At 49.1% G+C, this 18,061-nt stretch overlaps 1 protein-coding gene across 1 annotated transcript in view; it reads right to left on the bottom strand.

The window, feature by feature from the left end:
* KIF14 (kinesin family member 14) overlaps nucleotides 1-18,061 on the bottom strand; it is a 625,766-nt gene that overhangs the window by 195,372 nt on the left and 412,333 nt on the right. The window contains exon 23 of the mRNA XM_086957758.1: nucleotides 6,763-6,857. Within this exon, the coding sequence (XP_086813884.1) occupies nucleotides 6,763-6,857 (95 nt within the window). The remainder of the gene's footprint in view (nucleotides 1-6,762; nucleotides 6,858-18,061) is intronic.

Below are 18,061 nucleotides of genomic sequence, written 5' to 3' on the forward strand. Positions count from 1 at the left end.
AACCTTCGTGAACACCCGTGGGGCGCTGGTAAGGCCGAAGAAGAACAGGGTAAACTGAAAGTGCTCGTGGCCTACCGTGAACCGCAGGTAGCGCCGGTGGGCCGGCAGGACGGGAATGTGAAAATAAGCGTCCTGCAAGTCCAACGCTACCATCCAGTCTCCCGGATCCAGGGCAGCTAAGACCTGAACCAGTGTCAGCATCTTGAACCTCTCCTTCCGGAGGAAGTCGTTGACATTCCGCAGGTCCAAGATAGGGCGTGGGCCCCCTTTGCCCTTCTTGGGAACCAGAAAGTAGTGGCAGTAACAACCACACCCTACTTCTGGCCCAGAAACGTGCTCGATGGCCCTCGTGGCCAAGAGGGCCGTAACTTCCTCCCGCAGAAGATTCAAGTGATCCCCCGACATGCGGTGGTACTGCGGTGGCATGGCTGGAGGGGTCGCCTCGAAGGGGAGGGAGTAGCCCCTTTGGACGATTTGCAGCACCCACCTGTCCGATATGATGTTGCACCAGTGGAGGAGGTGATGGCGAGCCCTTCCCCCCCACTGGCGTCACGTTGGCCTGAAAGCTCGGACTAGGAGGGCTTTGAGGCGGATGCTGCGGGGTGGATGTAGACTGGCCTCGCCGCTGTCCCCGGCCCGGCGGTTACCACGTCCGCCACCATGCAGGACGTGTGGGGGTGCCCCTTCCTTGGCCACGAAAGGAGCGAAAGGCAGCAGATTGCTGGCACGGGGACGACAGACCCAAAGAGGTGACGGCCATCAAACGGCATGTCCATAAGGGTGTTTTGGACATCGGCAGAAAAGTTGTGGGACCTCAGCCAGGTGTGGCGAAGAATCGCCACCGTCGTTGCCATCGCTCTACCCAGCAAGTCCGTTGTGTCCAGTTAACATCGGATGGAGTACTGTGCCGCATCACGACCCTCGGCAAGGGCTTGGCTGAGTTTAGTCCGGGCCTCCTCCGGACATTGTGGCAGCACGTCCGCGAAGTGTCCCACAGAGAGGCACGCGGTGTTAACGGACCGCAACCCAAACTCAGTGAGGAGAACATCTTTTTGCCATACTGCTCGTACCTCTTGGATTCCCGATCGGGGGGAGCTGTCGGGAATGCGGTCTGGGAGTTGGAGGCTGGATGACCAGGCTCTCGGGGTGGGGTGGGTGGACAGGAAGCAAGGGTTGCCCGGAGCCGGGCAGTGGTGTCTGGCCACGTTCCTATCTGCAGGGGGACCTGTAGCGGGCCTGGACCAGGTTCTCAAAAGAACGTCAGACAAGGCCTCATTAAACGGCAACAGAGGCTCAGAGGAGCTTGCTTGCGGTTTAAGGACCTCAGTGAGGAGGTTAGTCCTCACTTCTGTGACGGGGAAATCAAGGGATAAGGCCTTGGCCGCCCGCGTCAACGCCACACTATAGGCAGCCCCCTCCTCCGTAGCCACGGTAGGAGGGGAGACAATGCCAGTGTCTGGCGAGGTGTCCAGACCACTGGCGCCCCCTAGCTCACCTGAGCAGTCCTGATAAGGCTGGCACTCTCGTGCCAGAGGGTCCTCAGACCCCTCCCTATCTGCATCGCCACCCATCTCCTGGTACTCAGCGTCAAATGATGGGGCTGGGTCATAGAAGTAAAAATCTCCCATCGGCGTCGAGAGCGGCACCGCAACGGCGCCGGACCCAGATAGAGGGGAGGACCGGGGACGACGTCGTCCTGGGACGGCGCCGGGGGCGACACCCTAGGGGCTGGCGCCGGCGAGGTCGTAAGGTAGACCGGCGACGGCCCGGATCTGGAACCGGATCCGGTGGGGCCATGCGGTGTCGGAACCGAAGTCGCCGACAGCGCCGGGGCCGAAGCACCCGGCCCGGTTGGACTCTCAGTCGGGGCCGCTGGGCCCGAAGGCGCCGCGAAACCCGACGGAGGAGTGAGCGACCTCATGGCCGTGAGGAACGCGTCTGACTCCTCCGGCTTCGTGTGCTGCCCAGGGACCGGCGGGTATTGAGCAGGCCTCGACACCTGCGGCGGAGCCGCGTGGGCAGTGTCGCCTGAACTCCCGGCCACGTCGCGCGAGCGTCGGGGGAGTCAGAAGAGCGATGTTGCCTCTTCGACTTCCTGTGCCTCTTACCTGAGGACTTGGAGCTCGAGGAGTGGTGTCGATCCTCCGAGCCGTGATGACTCCGGCCCTGCTACCGGTCCCTCGACCTCCTTCCGGACCGGGACCTCGAACGGCGCGGGCCGACTGCCGGAGCTCGAGGCTTTTGCGGGACCGGTACCGCCTAGCCTTCAACGTCAAGGCCCGGCAGTCGGGGCACAACTTGTCATCGTGGTCGGGCCCCAGGCAATAAAGACACCGGCGATGGTGGTCGACGCAGGGCTTAAACCCGGGCATCCCTACCGGCACCGTCGGAGTCGTTCAACTTCGAAAAGATGATCAAAAATGATCCAAAAAGTTAGTCAAAAATTTACTAAGGGTATCGGCGCTTGCTGGTGTGGAAAAAATAGGAACAGACGTCAGGGCGGCGTCTAAGTACTCCGGGGATGTCATTCCTGCGCCAACGACGACGACGCCTACGAACGCGCAAGGGTACTGCTACTCAAAAGTTTACGGATCCAGTCTGATGCCTGGGGGTATTCTAAGGTAAGGAATCTAATACTAACCTGTTTCTTTCAGATCAGGCAGCACCCTACCTGCACTCGAAGAGGGGATAGAGATTCCCTTGCAGGCAGATGCACCTGCCTGTAAAAGGATGTCTGGAGGGTCCATAGGGATCCTAGTTCTCCCACTCCAGAGGGCTGCCATCAGGGGGCACAATGTCAGTGTGCCTCCGGACAGCTTCTTTGCCTCTGCACCCTTGTCTATAATGCGGGAGCAGAGGCAAAGGGATTCCATCATTTGCATGGAGCCACACCTCCGTGCAAATTTGGGAACACCCTCTAGTGAGCGTTAGAGCTATCTGTATTACAGAAAAAGCAACACAAGCATCTGCGGCCCTTTCTGTAATATCAAAGTGTGCCAGGGGTGCACAAAGTGGCCACAGATGCCTGTTGTGCCCCAAGGCACTTTTCATAATATGGCCCAAGATGTGTAATCTTTGCCAAAAAACAATATGAGTATTATTCCTGCAGGGTGTGGAGAAATGGAAACGTGGCTCTTATTAGTAAGTAAGCCATTGAAGTAAAAAGGCATGCTAATTTCAATATTGCCATGTTCCTCATCCCATCCACGGGAAGTATCAAACACAAAAGCCACCAGAAAGATCCCAAACGCAATCATTGACCACTTTTACCTCACATACTACAAATAATGTGAGAGTGGAGTGGATGTGGAAAGAAAGACTATATACATGAACCAAAACATATCTTTAATTCTTTAGTATCTAGAAGAAATATTAAAGCTTTAAAGTGCTTTGCAACAACAAAACACTGAATAAAGTTGTAGGTGGTCCCGTTTGAGGTCCTGGAACTCAACGATGACAAACATAAGTTGATATTTGATAAGTTGATATTATACAGTTTAAGATTTGTTTATCTTCTATAAAGCAACACACATACACATTTAAATATAGGAATAGTGAAAAATAAATATACATTGTTCACGTCGGGTTGTATAATTAAGCAACTACTAAGTGTGCTGCATTGCATGGGGAGCGCTATCTAGGTTGCTAGTATATTAAGCCTACATGTTTGGTTTACTTTGCTCACTAGCACCTTAAGACGGTCATTTAAATAAGCAGAGCATTGTAACTTAATTTAGTTATGTAAAGATTTTGCCCTGCGAAACCAGAGTGAGACTGATATATATTGGCTTTGCATTGATATTCGAAATAATCAGCACTGGCAAAACTAATAAGTCCAGGGTTAACTGCAAGCCTCTTAGGTAAGTGAATTCTTGTTTTGCAATTGACAGGCATACAAACATATACACACACTGAGAGAAAGTGCCTATTTTTACATGGTGAGCAGCCAATTTTGCTTGGTTTTGCTGTGGTTTCGATGGTAGTGCACTGGGTCCCTTCTAACCAGGTCCCCTGTGCCAGTGCTTCTTCCCCAAAACATTTCCACAATTGGTACTCCTGCCCCCTGTAAGTCCCTAATAAATGGTACCTTGGATACCAAGGGTGTGGGAGCTGAACAGGGTCCCCTGGGACCCCCTCACTGAGATTATGCCATTGCCCTTGAACCTTGCGTGCCCCTGTGAGAAAGAAAATGACAAAGTCGACATGGCACTATACCACAGGTGAGGAAAGTTCTGCATGAGCAGATATGACCCTACAATATTAGGGTCCATTCCTTAATATTGTAAGTGCCAGTGAAGCCATAGAGAGTACATGGACTGAAAACTCTGCAACTCGAGTTCCACAGCCCCATGATGGCTTCACTGAACAAAGGAGTGTTTGGTACCAAGCTAGTCAGAGGGCACCTCAGACGTGCCCTTTAAGAACCTACCAACGCTGGTGTGGTCTTCGACTGGCTGTAGGCAGCCAGCCACCACCAGACAGGTTTCCGGACCCTGAAGTGGAGAGCCTCTACTCTCTGGGACCAGAATCAATGCACATCTTGGGCAGAGGTGTCACACATTCTATCCCAGGATAGGCCAGTGCTCGAAGGGGAAGCTTCAAATGTCTTCTGCCTTTGTAAGGCGACCTTCCAGCCTCTGCTGCTAGCGGCAGATGGCAGCCCCGGGTTTACACCCCCACTTTGGGTGGGAAGACAAGCGAGAAAACGTAGGAGAATAGGAGGTGTGCCCACCTCTGCCAACTCTACCCCTCCGGAGGGAGAGTCGAGGTAAAGCATATCTTTCATTCCCAGTCATCTTGAAGGTGGAGAGACCCCTCCAATCAGGACTAGGTCTACTACCCCCCTCCCTCCCCCCCACAGGACGAAGGCATAATTGAGGATGTTGTCACCCCAGGTAAGGTGCCCATTTGCCCTGCCTGCTACTCCCCTAAAACACCCTTAAATTTAGAATGTAGGTGGCTCCCCCAGAGTTGAAAAGTAGATTTGCGACAACCTCAGAAGAAAGAAGACATCCCTGCAGAGAAGACTGAAGAGGACGAATGCCTTGGCCCCAGCCCTATACCCACCTTTTGCGAACCTATGACCTGTCTTGCACCAGTGACCTCTGAAAGCCCAGGGTGGACTGCTGCCTTTGAACAGGACTCCAATCTCCTGTAGACAGCAGACCTGTCCAGAAGAAAACGACTCCAAGGGCTCCGGATGTAGCTGGAACTGTGATCCCTGCCCACTTTGTACCAGACGCCATTGGCCAGAGTATAAGTAGCCCACCTGTCCAGTTAAGTCTCCCCAGCGATCCTGACCTTGAGTCAAGTGTTGACTGACTGTTCCTGACCTTCACAGACAAACCAGAGGCACCCCCTGACCACGAGTGTCAAGAAGACTCGGCCGTCGAAAGGGACTCCTGCACCCAAAGCCCCTGAGCCTCGCTCAGCTGAAAAGACTGTGACCCCTTCCATCTCTTCTTACCTCTGCTGTCGTTAATCTCCCTCTTGCAACCTTTGGTACGATGCCCAAAGCCTGCTCGGCAAAAGAAGAAACTCCATTGAAAAGTATTGGGCCACCAATGCTGATTTTGCACCCTGCACCTGGCCGCCCCTGGCCCGCTGGCGGTGTTATGTTTGGGGCTGCTTTGTCTCTCCCCCACCCCCTGTTCTAACCCCCAAAGTTTGGCTCCTGCAGCCAATCCACTTACCTACAAGCAGTGTGGCACCAGGCACTCCCGGCACCCGTTGAAAAGCATTGGGCCGAACTCTGACTTTGACCTCTGAACCCAGCCACCCCTGGCCCACTGGTGGTGCAGTTTTGGTACTCACCAGACCATTGCTGACCGTTGGGCCGTAAGACTGGATTTGTAAATGCCTTACTTTACTGTTTAAACGTGCTATTGTTTTCTTCATAGGATAACATTGAACTGTTCAGAAAAGTTTTTAAGTGTTGACGTTTGAAAGTGAAAAGGTATCTTTAATTAACATTGTACTAACCTTATTGCGAAGATCTTGGTCTTAAAATAAAATACAAATAAAGAATATTTTTCCAAAATTGGTGTAGATCTCCTTTTTGAGTTGTTTTTCCATTATTGGTCCATGTTGTGCAATAAATGTTTTACACGCATCTGTGTTAGGCCTAAGGCTGCTCGCCCACACTACCACTAATAGAGCACTTTAGCACTTACATTGAGCCCTGTACACTTTTGAGGATCCCCTGGACTCTGTGCATGGTATAACAACCTATTGGGCATACCATATACAGAGCCAGGTTCCTACACATAAAACACACATTGCCTTAGTAGTTCCAGGCACTAAAGGGAACTACTTTGTTTGTGGAGGTGCTCCTTTTAAAGGTGAGAATGCCATCACTCACAGAGAAGTTAGCCAATGGGTGAAATTGGCTGGCTCACTGCCCCATGCTGTATGCTGTACTGGGTAGAAGAAAAATGCAAATTACACCTCAACTGATCAATGGATGATGAGGCCTGACAAAGGCTATTATACATATAACTTTATTAAAAAGAAAAGGCTAACACCAGGACTTAAGATTACACCAAATATCATTCACTCAGGCCTTCAATAGCACAACAAATCATGAAAGTAGCTTTAGGGCAATAATAGAAGCATGGGAAAATTAAATTGGCCAAGTGCATACATGCAAGATAACCCCATTTTCAATACATACATCAAGTTCATACTTCTACCCTAGCGTTTTAACTCTGTCCCTGGAAAAAATCAAATCTGAGCTAAATCGCCATTTGAAAGCAAGGCTACCTGATGGATGTGACCCTTGAAGACTCTGAATCGGGTGGACTCTGATTTCATATAAACATCCTGATATTCGCCTGTTCTTCATAAGACTTCTGCTCCTGGAACACAGACATGAAGGAAAGTTTATTAGGGCCATCATATATCACATCATTTAGCCTGACAACAAAAATTCTCTACCATAAAACCAGCAAAATATTATCTCTTTGAGGCTTACTCAAGGCAACACCCAATTTTTTCATGCCAATTTTCCATCCCTTTTCCAGCAATTCTGCTGTGCTATATTATGTTCATAACCCCAATCTGCCCTTATACTGACTATTCAAAAAAACTGTTACTCTCTCTCACTGATGTATTTATTTCTGTCATTGACCAATGGATCTTTTAGTTTATCTTGCACTGTTTACCAATACTGTTTTTGCTCTCTTTTCCCCATAAATGGCAAGAAAGCCTACACCATATGTGAAATAATGTAAGAATAATTTGATTATGGAGTTAAAATACTTTACCTTTTGCTCTCTTACTCTCTCTAGATATATATATATATACAAACCCCCAGGGAGCACGAGGACTAGCTGGGACAGGACTTACCCCCGTAAGACACAGAGAAACGGCCAGGTATGGTGCATTCTGGGTCCTGTAGGCACCGCACTACACGCAGCCTGCAGGAAGTGTCAAACGATTGGTACTCACCTGAAGGGGTGGAGTCACGTATCCAGCAGGAGGAGGAGGCAAGGACATTTAAAGTTGAGCAGAAGCCTCAAACGTGCTTATACCCATGGCGCTGAGGAAGGCGGATTTCAAGCCGAAATGCATTCGCCACTGTGGGAGTTTTTATGAATAAAGGAAGCCTTCACTGATTCCCCTGTGTGGCCTCTCTTCTTCCTTTGGAGGAGTTCTGTTGGACATTTTCAGCGCGTGTGCCAGAAGTCGCGCTTCGAGAGGCCCCCGCAGCATGTAGTTGGCCCTGGCTACGCTGGTCTTCGCATTCGCGAAATTCTGTTGTCCCTGGTAAGGGAAAGACCGGGGCCCACCACCGAGCCTGGGAGGAGCGTTGGCGGAGTAGCAATCGGTATGATTGCACTGTGGGCGTGGAGGATCCCACTTTGCCCCCGTCTATGGTGTTTCCCGGATTCTGGAGGTGGCTGCGGACTGGGGAGCGGAGGAGGCGACTGGTGTTCGTAAACAAACCCCCAGGGAGCACGAGGACTAGCTGGGACAGGACTTACCCCCGTAAGACACAGAGAAACGGCCAGGTATGGTGCATTCTGGGTCCTGTAGGCACCGCACTACACGCAGCCTGCAGGAAGTGTCAAACGATTGGTACTCACCTGAAGGGGTGGAGTCACGTATCCAGCAGTAGGAGGAGGCAAGGACATTTAAAGTTGAGCAGAAGCCTCAAACGTGCTTATACCCATGGCGCTGAGGAAGGCGGATTTCAAGCCGAAATGCATTCGCCACTGTGGGAGTTTTTATGAATAAAGGAAGCCTTCACTGATTCCCCTGTGTGGCCTCTCTTCTTCCTTTGGAGGAGTTCTGTTGGACATTTTCAGCGCGTGTGCCAGAAGTCGCGCTTCGAGAGGCCCCCGCAGCATGTAGTTGGCCCTGGCTACGCTGGTCTTCGCATTCGCGAAATTCTGTTGTCCCTGGTAAGGGAAAGACCGGGGCCCACCACCGAGCCTGGGAGGAGCGTTGGCGGAGTAGCAATCGGTATGATTGCACTGTGGGCGTGGAGGATCCCACTTTGCCCCCGTCTATGGTGTTTCCCGGATTCTGGAGGTGGCTGCGGACTGGGGAGCGGAGGAGGCGACTGGTGTTCGTAAACAAACCCCCAGGGAGCACGAGGACTAGCTGGGACAGGACTTACCCCCGTAAGACACAGAGAAACGGCCAGGTATGGTGCATTCTGGGTCCTGTAGGCACCGCACTACACGCAGCCTGCAGGAAGTGTCAAACGATTGGTACTCACCTGAAGGGGTGGAGTCACGTATCCAGCAGTAGGAGGAGGCAAGGACATTTAAAGTTGAGCAGAAGCCTCAAACGTGCTTATACCCATGGCGCTGAGGAAGGCGGATTTCAAGCCGAAATGCATTCGCCACTGTGGGAGTTTTTATGAATAAAGGAAGCCTTCACTGATTCCCCTGTGTGGCCTCTCTTCTTCCTTTGGAGGAGTTCTGTTGGACATTTTCAGCGCGTGTGCCAGAAGTCGCGCTTCGAGAGGCCCCCGCAGCATGTAGTTGGCCCTGGCTACGCTGGTCTTCGCATTCGCGAAATTCTGTTGTCCCTGGTAAGGGAAAGACCGGGGCCCACCACCGAGCCTGGGAGGAGCGTTGGCGGAGTAGCAATCGGTATGATTGCACTGTGGGCGTGGAGGATCCCACTTTGCCCCCGTCTATGGTGTTTCCCGGATTCTGGAGGTGGCTGCGGACTGGGGAGCGGAGGAGGCGACTGGTGTTCGTAAACAAACCCCCAGGGAGCACGAGGACTAGCTGGGACAGGACTTACCCCCGTAAGACACAGAGAAACGGCCAGGTATGGTGCATTCTGGGTCCTGTAGGCACCGCACTACACGCAGCCTGCAGGAAGTGTCAAACGATTGGTACTCACCTGAAGGGGTGGAGTCACGTATCCAGCAGTAGGAGGAGGCAAGGACATTTAAAGTTGAGCAGAAGCCTCAAACGTGCTTATACCCATGGCGCTGAGGAAGGCGGATTTCAAGCCGAAATGCATTCGCCACTGTGGGAGTTTTTATGAATAAAGGAAGCCTTCACTGATTCCCCTGTGTGGCCTCTCTTCTTCCTTTGGAGGAGTTCTGTTGGACATTTTCAGCGCGTGTGCCAGAAGTCGCGCTTCGAGAGGCCCCCGCAGCATGTAGTTGGCCCTGGCTACGCTGGTCTTCGCATTCGCGAAATTCTGTTGTCCCTGGTAAGGGAAAGACCGGGGCCCACCACCGAGCCTGGGAGGAGCGTTGGCGGAGTAGCAATCGGTATGATTGCACTGTGGGCGTGGAGGATCCCACTTTGCCCCCGTCTATGGTGTTTCCCGGATTCTGGAGGTGGCTGCGGACTGGGGAGCGGAGGAGGCGACTGGTGTTCGTAAACAAACCCCCAGGGAGCACGAGGACTAGCTGGGACAGGACTTACCCCCGTAAGACACAGAGAAACGGCCAGGTATGGTGCATTCTGGGTCCTGTAGGCACCGCACTACACGCAGCCTGCAGGAAGTGTCAAACGATTGGTACTCACCTGAAGGGGTGGAGTCACGTATCCAGCAGTAGGAGGAGGCAAGGACATTTAAAGTTGAGCAGAAGCCTCAAACGTGCTTATACCCATGGCGCTGAGGAAGGCGGATTTCAAGCCGAAATGCATTCGCCACTGTGGGAGTTTTTATGAATAAAGGAAGCCTTCACTGATTCCCCTGTGTGGCCTCTCTTCTTCCTTTGGAGGAGTTCTGTTGGACATTTTCAGCGCGTGTGCCAGAAGTCGCGCTTCGAGAGGCCCCCGCAGCATGTAGTTGGCCCTGGCTACGCTGGTCTTCGCATTCGCGAAATTCTGTTGTCCCTGGTAAGGGAAAGACCGGGGCCCACCACCGAGCCTGGGAGGAGCGTTGGCGGAGTAGCAATCGGTATGATTGCACTGTGGGCGTGGAGGATCCCACTTTGCCCCCGTCTATGGTGTTTCCCGGATTCTGGAGGTGGCTGCGGACTGGGGAGCGGAGGAGGCGACTGGTGTTCGTAAACAAACCCCCAGGGAGCACGAGGACTAGCTGGGACAGGACTTACCCCCGTAAGACACAGAGAAACGGCCAGGTATGGTGCATTCTGGGTCCTGTAGGCACCGCACTACACGCAGCCTGCAGGAAGTGTCAAACGATTGGTACTCACCTGAAGGGGTGGAGTCACGTATCCAGCAGTAGGAGGAGGCAAGGACATTTAAAGTTGAGCAGAAGCCTCAAACGTGCTTATACCCATGGCGCTGAGGAAGGCGGATTTCAAGCCGAAATGCATTCGCCACTGTGGGAGTTTTTATGAATAAAGGAAGCCTTCACTGATTCCCCTGTGTGGCCTCTCTTCTTCCTTTGGAGGAGTTCTGTTGGACATTTTCAGCGCGTGTGCCAGAAGTCGCGCTTCGAGAGGCCCCCGCAGCATGTAGTTGGCCCTGGCTACGCTGGTCTTCGCATTCGCGAAATTCTGTTGTCCCTGGTAAGGGAAAGACCGGGGCCCACCACCGAGCCTGGGAGGAGCGTTGGCGGAGTAGCAATCGGTATGATTGCACTGTGGGCGTGGAGGATCCCACTTTGCCCCCGTCTATGGTGTTTCCCGGATTCTGGAGGTGGCTGCGGACTGGGGAGCGGAGGAGGCGACTGGTGTTCGTAAACAAACCCCCAGGGAGCACGAGGACTAGCTGGGACAGGACTTACCCCCGTAAGACACAGAGAAACGGCCAGGTATGGTGCATTCTGGGTCCTGTAGGCACCGCACTACACGCAGCCTGCAGGAAGTGTCAAACGATTGGTACTCACCTGAAGGGGTGGAGTCACGTATCCAGCAGTAGGAGGAGGCAAGGACATTTAAAGTTGAGCAGAAGCCTCAAACGTGCTTATACCCATGGCGCTGAGGAAGGCGGATTTCAAGCCGAAATGCATTCGCCACTGTGGGAGTTTTTATGAATAAAGGAAGCCTTCACTGATTCCCCTGTGTGGCCTCTCTTCTTCCTTTGGAGGAGTTCTGTTGGACATTTTCAGCGCGTGTGCCAGAAGTCGCGCTTCGAGAGGCCCCCGCAGCATGTAGTTGGCCCTGGCTACGCTGGTCTTCGCATTCGCGAAATTCTGTTGTCCCTGGTAAGGGAAAGACCGGGGCCCACCACCGAGCCTGGGAGGAGCGTTGGCGGAGTAGCAATCGGTATGATTGCACTGTGGGCGTGGAGGATCCCACTTTGCCCCCGTCTATGGTGTTTCCCGGATTCTGGAGGTGGCTGCGGACTGGGGAGCGGAGGAGGCGACTGGTGTTCGTAAACAAACCCCCAGGGAGCACGAGGACTAGCTGGGACAGGACTTACCCCCGTAAGACACAGAGAAACGGCCAGGTATGGTGCATTCTGGGTCCTGTAGGCACCGCACTACACGCAGCCTGCAGGAAGTGTCAAACGATTGGTACTCACCTGAAGGGGTGGAGTCACGTATCCAGCAGTAGGAGGAGGCAAGGACATTTAAAGTTGAGCAGAAGCCTCAAACGTGCTTATACCCATGGCGCTGAGGAAGGCGGATTTCAAGCCGAAATGCATTCGCCACTGTGGGAGTTTTTATGAATAAAGGAAGCCTTCACTGATTCCCCTGTGTGGCCTCTCTTCTTCCTTTGGAGGAGTTCTGTTGGACATTTTCAGCGCGTGTGCCAGAAGTCGCGCTTCGAGAGGCCCCCGCAGCATGTAGTTGGCCCTGGCTACGCTGGTCTTCGCATTCGCGAAATTCTGTTGTCCCTGGTAAGGGAAAGACCGGGGCCCACCACCGAGCCTGGGAGGAGCGTTGGCGGAGTAGCAATCGGTATGATTGCACTGTGGGCGTGGAGGATCCCACTTTGCCCCCGTCTATGGTGTTTCCCGGATTCTGGAGGTGGCTGCGGACTGGGGAGCGGAGGAGGCGACTGGTGTTCGTAAACAAACCCCCAGGGAGCACGAGGACTAGCTGGGACAGGACTTACCCCCGTAAGACACAGAGAAACGGCCAGGTATGGTGCATTCTGGGTCCTGTAGGCACCGCACTACACGCAGCCTGCAGGAAGTGTCAAACGATTGGTACTCACCTGAAGGGGTGGAGTCACGTATCCAGCAGTAGGAGGAGGCAAGGACATTTAAAGTTGAGCAGAAGCCTCAAACGTGCTTATACCCATGGCGCTGAGGAAGGCGGATTTCAAGCCGAAATGCATTCGCCACTGTGGGAGTTTTTATGAATAAAGGAAGCCTTCACTGATTCCCCTGTGTGGCCTCTCTTCTTCCTTTGGAGGAGTTCTGTTGGATATATATATATATATATACATATACACACACACACACACACACACATAACCTACTGGCAGTTGACAGTAGGTAGCTATAGTTAGGACCAAACGTTTCCATAGGAAAAGCATTTTTTGTTTTTCCAATCACTTTTGCACCGATAGACGACCATATGGGGAAACCGTCTTAAGACAACACATCAGTGGACATTCTTTAGATTAAGTCAAACCACAGAATTAAAAACAGTGTATGTCATATGAAGAAACAGAAGTTTCCCCAGGAGATTCATCTGTGTGAGAGTGTGTTGCGTGTGTGATAGTGTTCTGATTGGTGAGAGTGACTGTTTGATGGTTGTTTGTGGGGCTACTGTCATTTTTTATGATGTTATTGATTGACTCTTCTATGTTACTTTGTTATTATCTTTGGGTATATTTTTCAAGTAAATAACGTTGCCTTGCTCTTGTGAAATATAGAATGTTGTTCACTCTTTGTAAACATTGGAATTAAATGTACAACTCTGTCTAGACAGAACTGTTATGAACAAAATATACAAAAATTCTATAAAAATATTTAAAAATGCGGTTTATATATATATATTTTTTAAACTGCCCCAAGTATGAGCCTACTGGAGACAGTTTGAAAAGAAATCGAGGTCTGACAAGAGTTTTTCTACAGCAGCCGATTGACGAATCTTCACAAACTTTTAAAAAACTTCTCTTTTTTGTTTCAGCTGCTGTTTTAAAAGTTTTGGGGTGATCCGTCAAGCGGGGCGAGAAACAAAGGGGGTCCCAAAACACGTTTCCCCCATGTTACGTGTATGGAGATTCTTCATTTTTTGAACAGGACTGCAGCCAAAACAGCTGGAAGGGATTAACCCAAATTTGGCAGAAAACTAGATTTTGATCCAGAAAGCATGTTTTTAGCGTTTTAGAGATATTTAAGTTTGAAAAATAAAGATATTTGGGGACGCGAGTCCTTGCAGTGGACTTGAGGATCCTACTAAAATTGGATTGGCTGTCAACACTTTAACCAGGAAGTGTTGGCAGCCATCTTGGGACTCGGTTTGAAGCCAAGTCCAACAAAAAAAGTAAAAAAATAAAGAAAAGAGGGCAGGGTATTAATACCCTCACCCACCTAGATATGGGGGGTGGGGGGTCCACAGCGGCTCCGCAAGGGGTTAAACTATTTTTTTTTACATTTTGCAGTGAAATCAAAGGTGGACCTGCGGATCAGTTGCAATATTTTTTTCAAAAAAAGAGACATGAGGGCTCCTACGTGTCTTTTCTAAGAAGCCTAAGGGTGAGCCACATCCCCAGGGCTGTGTTTATTCATTATGCAGGGGATGCCCACACGGCACCCCCACACATGGGGACCGCAACTTGAATGGGCAAAAAATAAAATTAATGCGGAGAGGTCTGTATGGCCTCCCCTGTAAGAGAGCAGCGTGGACACCACCCCTGCAATCACCAGGGCCTCAAGTTTGAATGCGGCGTAGCCTAGTAACCGCCACCTCCCCCAGGCTTTAGCTAAAGTAAATGCATGCCGCATGCGCAGTGCGGCTCCCTCGAAGCCCCGGGAACCAGTACCGCCCCGGGGGTTTTACTTTAATAATTGAGGCTCCCCCCGCCATGAAGCCATGCAAAGAAGGCATATGGTTTCACTGGAAAAGGATGAGTAGTTCATCTCCTGGGTGTATGGGTTATCGGAGGTGGTGTCCGGTGACCTGGAGACCCTACCTGAGCCCCTTGCCAAGAGGAACAAATTAGTCGTTCTTTCTGGTAAAGAATGAAGGTGCCTCACAAATTGAATACTCCTCCAGCGTCAGACTAGATCTGGAGAATCTACTGCAGTACCCCTACAAGCCAGCTGGTGGCGCTATTGGCTTCCCATCAACATCATTCCACCTCAAATGTGACATACGCAGACCTATATAGGCACCACCTATGCCCACCAACATCAGTTGCTTTCTTGATATTTCGCACCCACAGAAGCAGTCAATGAGATTGGTCAACAAGTGTGCAGATTCCAAAATTGGGATTTTATATGTTAAGGGACCAGTTCACGGAATGGGAGGGTCAGTGAGGAATCTGAAAGAATCTCTACCAGAAATAACTGGACCTGTTGGAGATATTGGAATGTCCTACAATTTCCTTGAAGGGGGCGAAACTGTTTGTGCAGCTGGCGCAGTGGAGCAAAATGGACTAGGGAGCGCCCAGTGGCCCTGCTATCTTTGAAGAGCGTAAACGCAGAGTCTGCTTTATCCCAAAAACCTCTGGAGCCATCACACAGCATGTCCTTAGACTGACCTAAAGGACTAGCGAAAAGTCAGTAAACCGCATCCAGGAATGGCCACACTGGTGTTATTATCCCTGCCAAGGGAATCAGTGGTAACCATACGTGATATCTTCGAAAATTGAGGGTAGGACTCCAACCGAAAATACTTAGACTCCCATGTTTTGCAGCCATGCGGTCAAAGAACAACAACACAATCTATATGGTGCTGAGCTAAGAACAAAACTAGCCCAATAAGTTATACTGACACCACACACTACTAATAGCCTCATTGACTCATTCAGACTAACTCTCCTTACCGCTTGAGTCAGGTGAGCTCCCCACAGTGTCCAAGCAACAAAACCCTTGCTCCAAAATCCACACATGTTTAAGGGGAATATGCATCCCAACTGAGATTGTTTGTAAGAAAACAGAAATGCAATCCATCTGGATATCGGATTTTCATTAAACTCTTTACTAGTTCCATCTTCGTTCATGACTGCCAGCTTAGATGGGTAACCATACATAAATAATTATTATTATTATTATTATTAGACAAGAAGTCTCAAAACCCCCTTAATTGACCTTGACGTTCCTTCTTTCTTCACCTGTTTATTATGCCTCATTACTGCTTACATTGTCTCCTTTTTATGATATTTTATCCCATTTGTTTTTTCTTAGAACCCATTGTAATTATTATTACTGATGCATTGCTTTATTTGATTGTTATTACTTTTTCTTTGTATCGCTTTTGTATTTTGTATTGACACCCTTCTCTTGATCAATAAAATTCTTTCTGAACTTAAAAGAATTATTATTCTACTCGCAGGATTTTGGCCACAATACTAGGTTCAGCCACAAAAGAACTCAAAGCGCTCTCTATGGAATTAATAAGCATCACACCCAAGAGTGAATTCTCCACTCGGAAACCGCATCCCACCTGGAATTAATAGTATATGTGAACGAAATTACAATCAACCAGGATATCAGACTGACTCACCCACTATAAGTTCCATATTTGTTCCTGGTAGCCATCTTTAGTAGGGTAGCCATAAGTAAGAAATATTTATAGACCAACAGGTACTGTAGTACATTGTCAGTTGGAGTCCGACACTCAATTTTCTAAGATGTTGTATATGGCTGTAGGATTATATATGAACATCAAGCATAAGGGGAAAAACTTAGGAGCACTTTTATGGATAAAGTGAGTGGTGTTTCAGGAAAGGCGTAGGTGGGGTGGTATTTGTAAAGTGAATTGAAAATATTAAATGTAGGTATTTGTTATATATACGCCATAGGAACAAATTGAGTATTGCTGTTCTAGTAAAAAAAATAGGGAGAACATATCAAGTGGCGTGAGTTGAAATCCTTCCTTGTAATTGAGAGCTAGAGGTAATGTAATATTGGGACATGTAAAATACAAAAAAACCCGGGGGTCTAGAGTCGCAACAAATCTATGCTCTCTGAGGACTATACTCATCAATTCTGTCTATAAAGTACTAGAATAGATAGTACAACAGTCCATTTTGAATGTTTACAGACCAACGCAAAAGACCACTAGCAACGGTAGGTGAGACTCAAGATCCAGAGATGGATTACCATCAAAATTCTTGTTAGTGATCTAATTTTATCATCTGGCCATCCACAGTACAAGGCTGGAAAGTCTCTAGATCATATGAGACTAATTCCAGTGCCGTCTGGAAGTTCTACCAGACTAGTGTCATATGATCTAGAGACTTTCCAGCCTTGTACCGTTGATGGCCAGATGATAAAATTAGATCACTAACAAGAATTTTGATGGTAATCCATCTCTGGATCTTGGGTCGCACCTACCGTTGCTAGTGGTCTTTTGCATTGGTCTGTAAACATTCAAAATGGACTATTGTACTATCTATTCTAGTACTTTATGGACAGAATTGATGAGTATAGTCCTCAGAGAGCAAAGATTTGTTGCGACTCTGGACCCCTGTTTTTTTTTGTATTTTACTAATGTGCAAGGGGACGTTAACCTGGGCAGGTCTTTAAACTCCCTTAGACCCTCCAACCCCTGTCTTTGTTTTCACATATAGGGACATGTAACAGAATAGAAAAGACAGTAAGAATACTAGACTACAAGTATGTATGCTATGGTATTGTGATTTATACAGCGCACAGCTACTCTAGGGCCTGTTCCGGCCTATGATGAGCGAAACTTATGAATTTGGATTTTTAAAGCATATGAGAAGAGTCCACTCCTACAAAGACTAACATATGAAGGGTGCAAGACTTAAAACATTTGAGCAAATACACTTTTGGAAAATGATTTATAATTTCAAGTACTGGGAAAATTTGAAGGCAAGGTGAGATGAAATGGAAATATTGACTTTTTGTCATTGCAGCCATATGATAAGATCTAGAGTACTTATTTATAGAAGTATTGGCATAATATTTATCAGCTACAAAAGTTCCCTGTTGGAGTATCAGGTGAAAAGCATGCCTGGTTGTTCATCTGGTTCGATACACCGGATTGACATTTGGCGAGTCATAAATAGTAAAGATAGGATCCTCGTGGACATAGTAAAAATGAGATAATCACCAAACTTGGTTGGCGAGGTGAAGTAGCAGGTGTGTTTTTTTACATGAAGAGGATTTTAGTAGATGATTGAAGAAATGTGAATATGTTGTAGTGTGGGATTGGTTGTTTGATTACATATATGGGTGAGAAATATGTATTCTTTGTAAATTTACACAGAGACAGGGGAAATGAGATGACATTACCTATGCTACTAATTGGTCGATAGGGTAAACATTTGCAATAGAATGCCATATGTTGCCAGATGAATATTTATCTTAAGTGACAACGTTTCTATACTGTTTTTTAAATGAATGTGCACATAAAGTTTATGCATAGCAATGATTTGTATCCACGTTGTAGGGATATGTTTTTATGTTAACTTTGGTAGCTGATGAACTTAGTAGTTGTTTATGTTCTTGATTGTGACGTAATTATGATTATGGTTTTTCGGTTTGCTTTGTAAATGTTGTGAAATGTTTTCTAATTGTAA

Source organism: Lissotriton vulgaris, chromosome 1_1 (genome assembly GCF_964263255.1).
Source record: "Lissotriton vulgaris chromosome 1_1, aLisVul1.2, whole genome shotgun sequence".
NCBI classification, from domain to species: Eukaryota; Metazoa; Chordata; class Amphibia; order Caudata; family Salamandridae; genus Lissotriton; species Lissotriton vulgaris.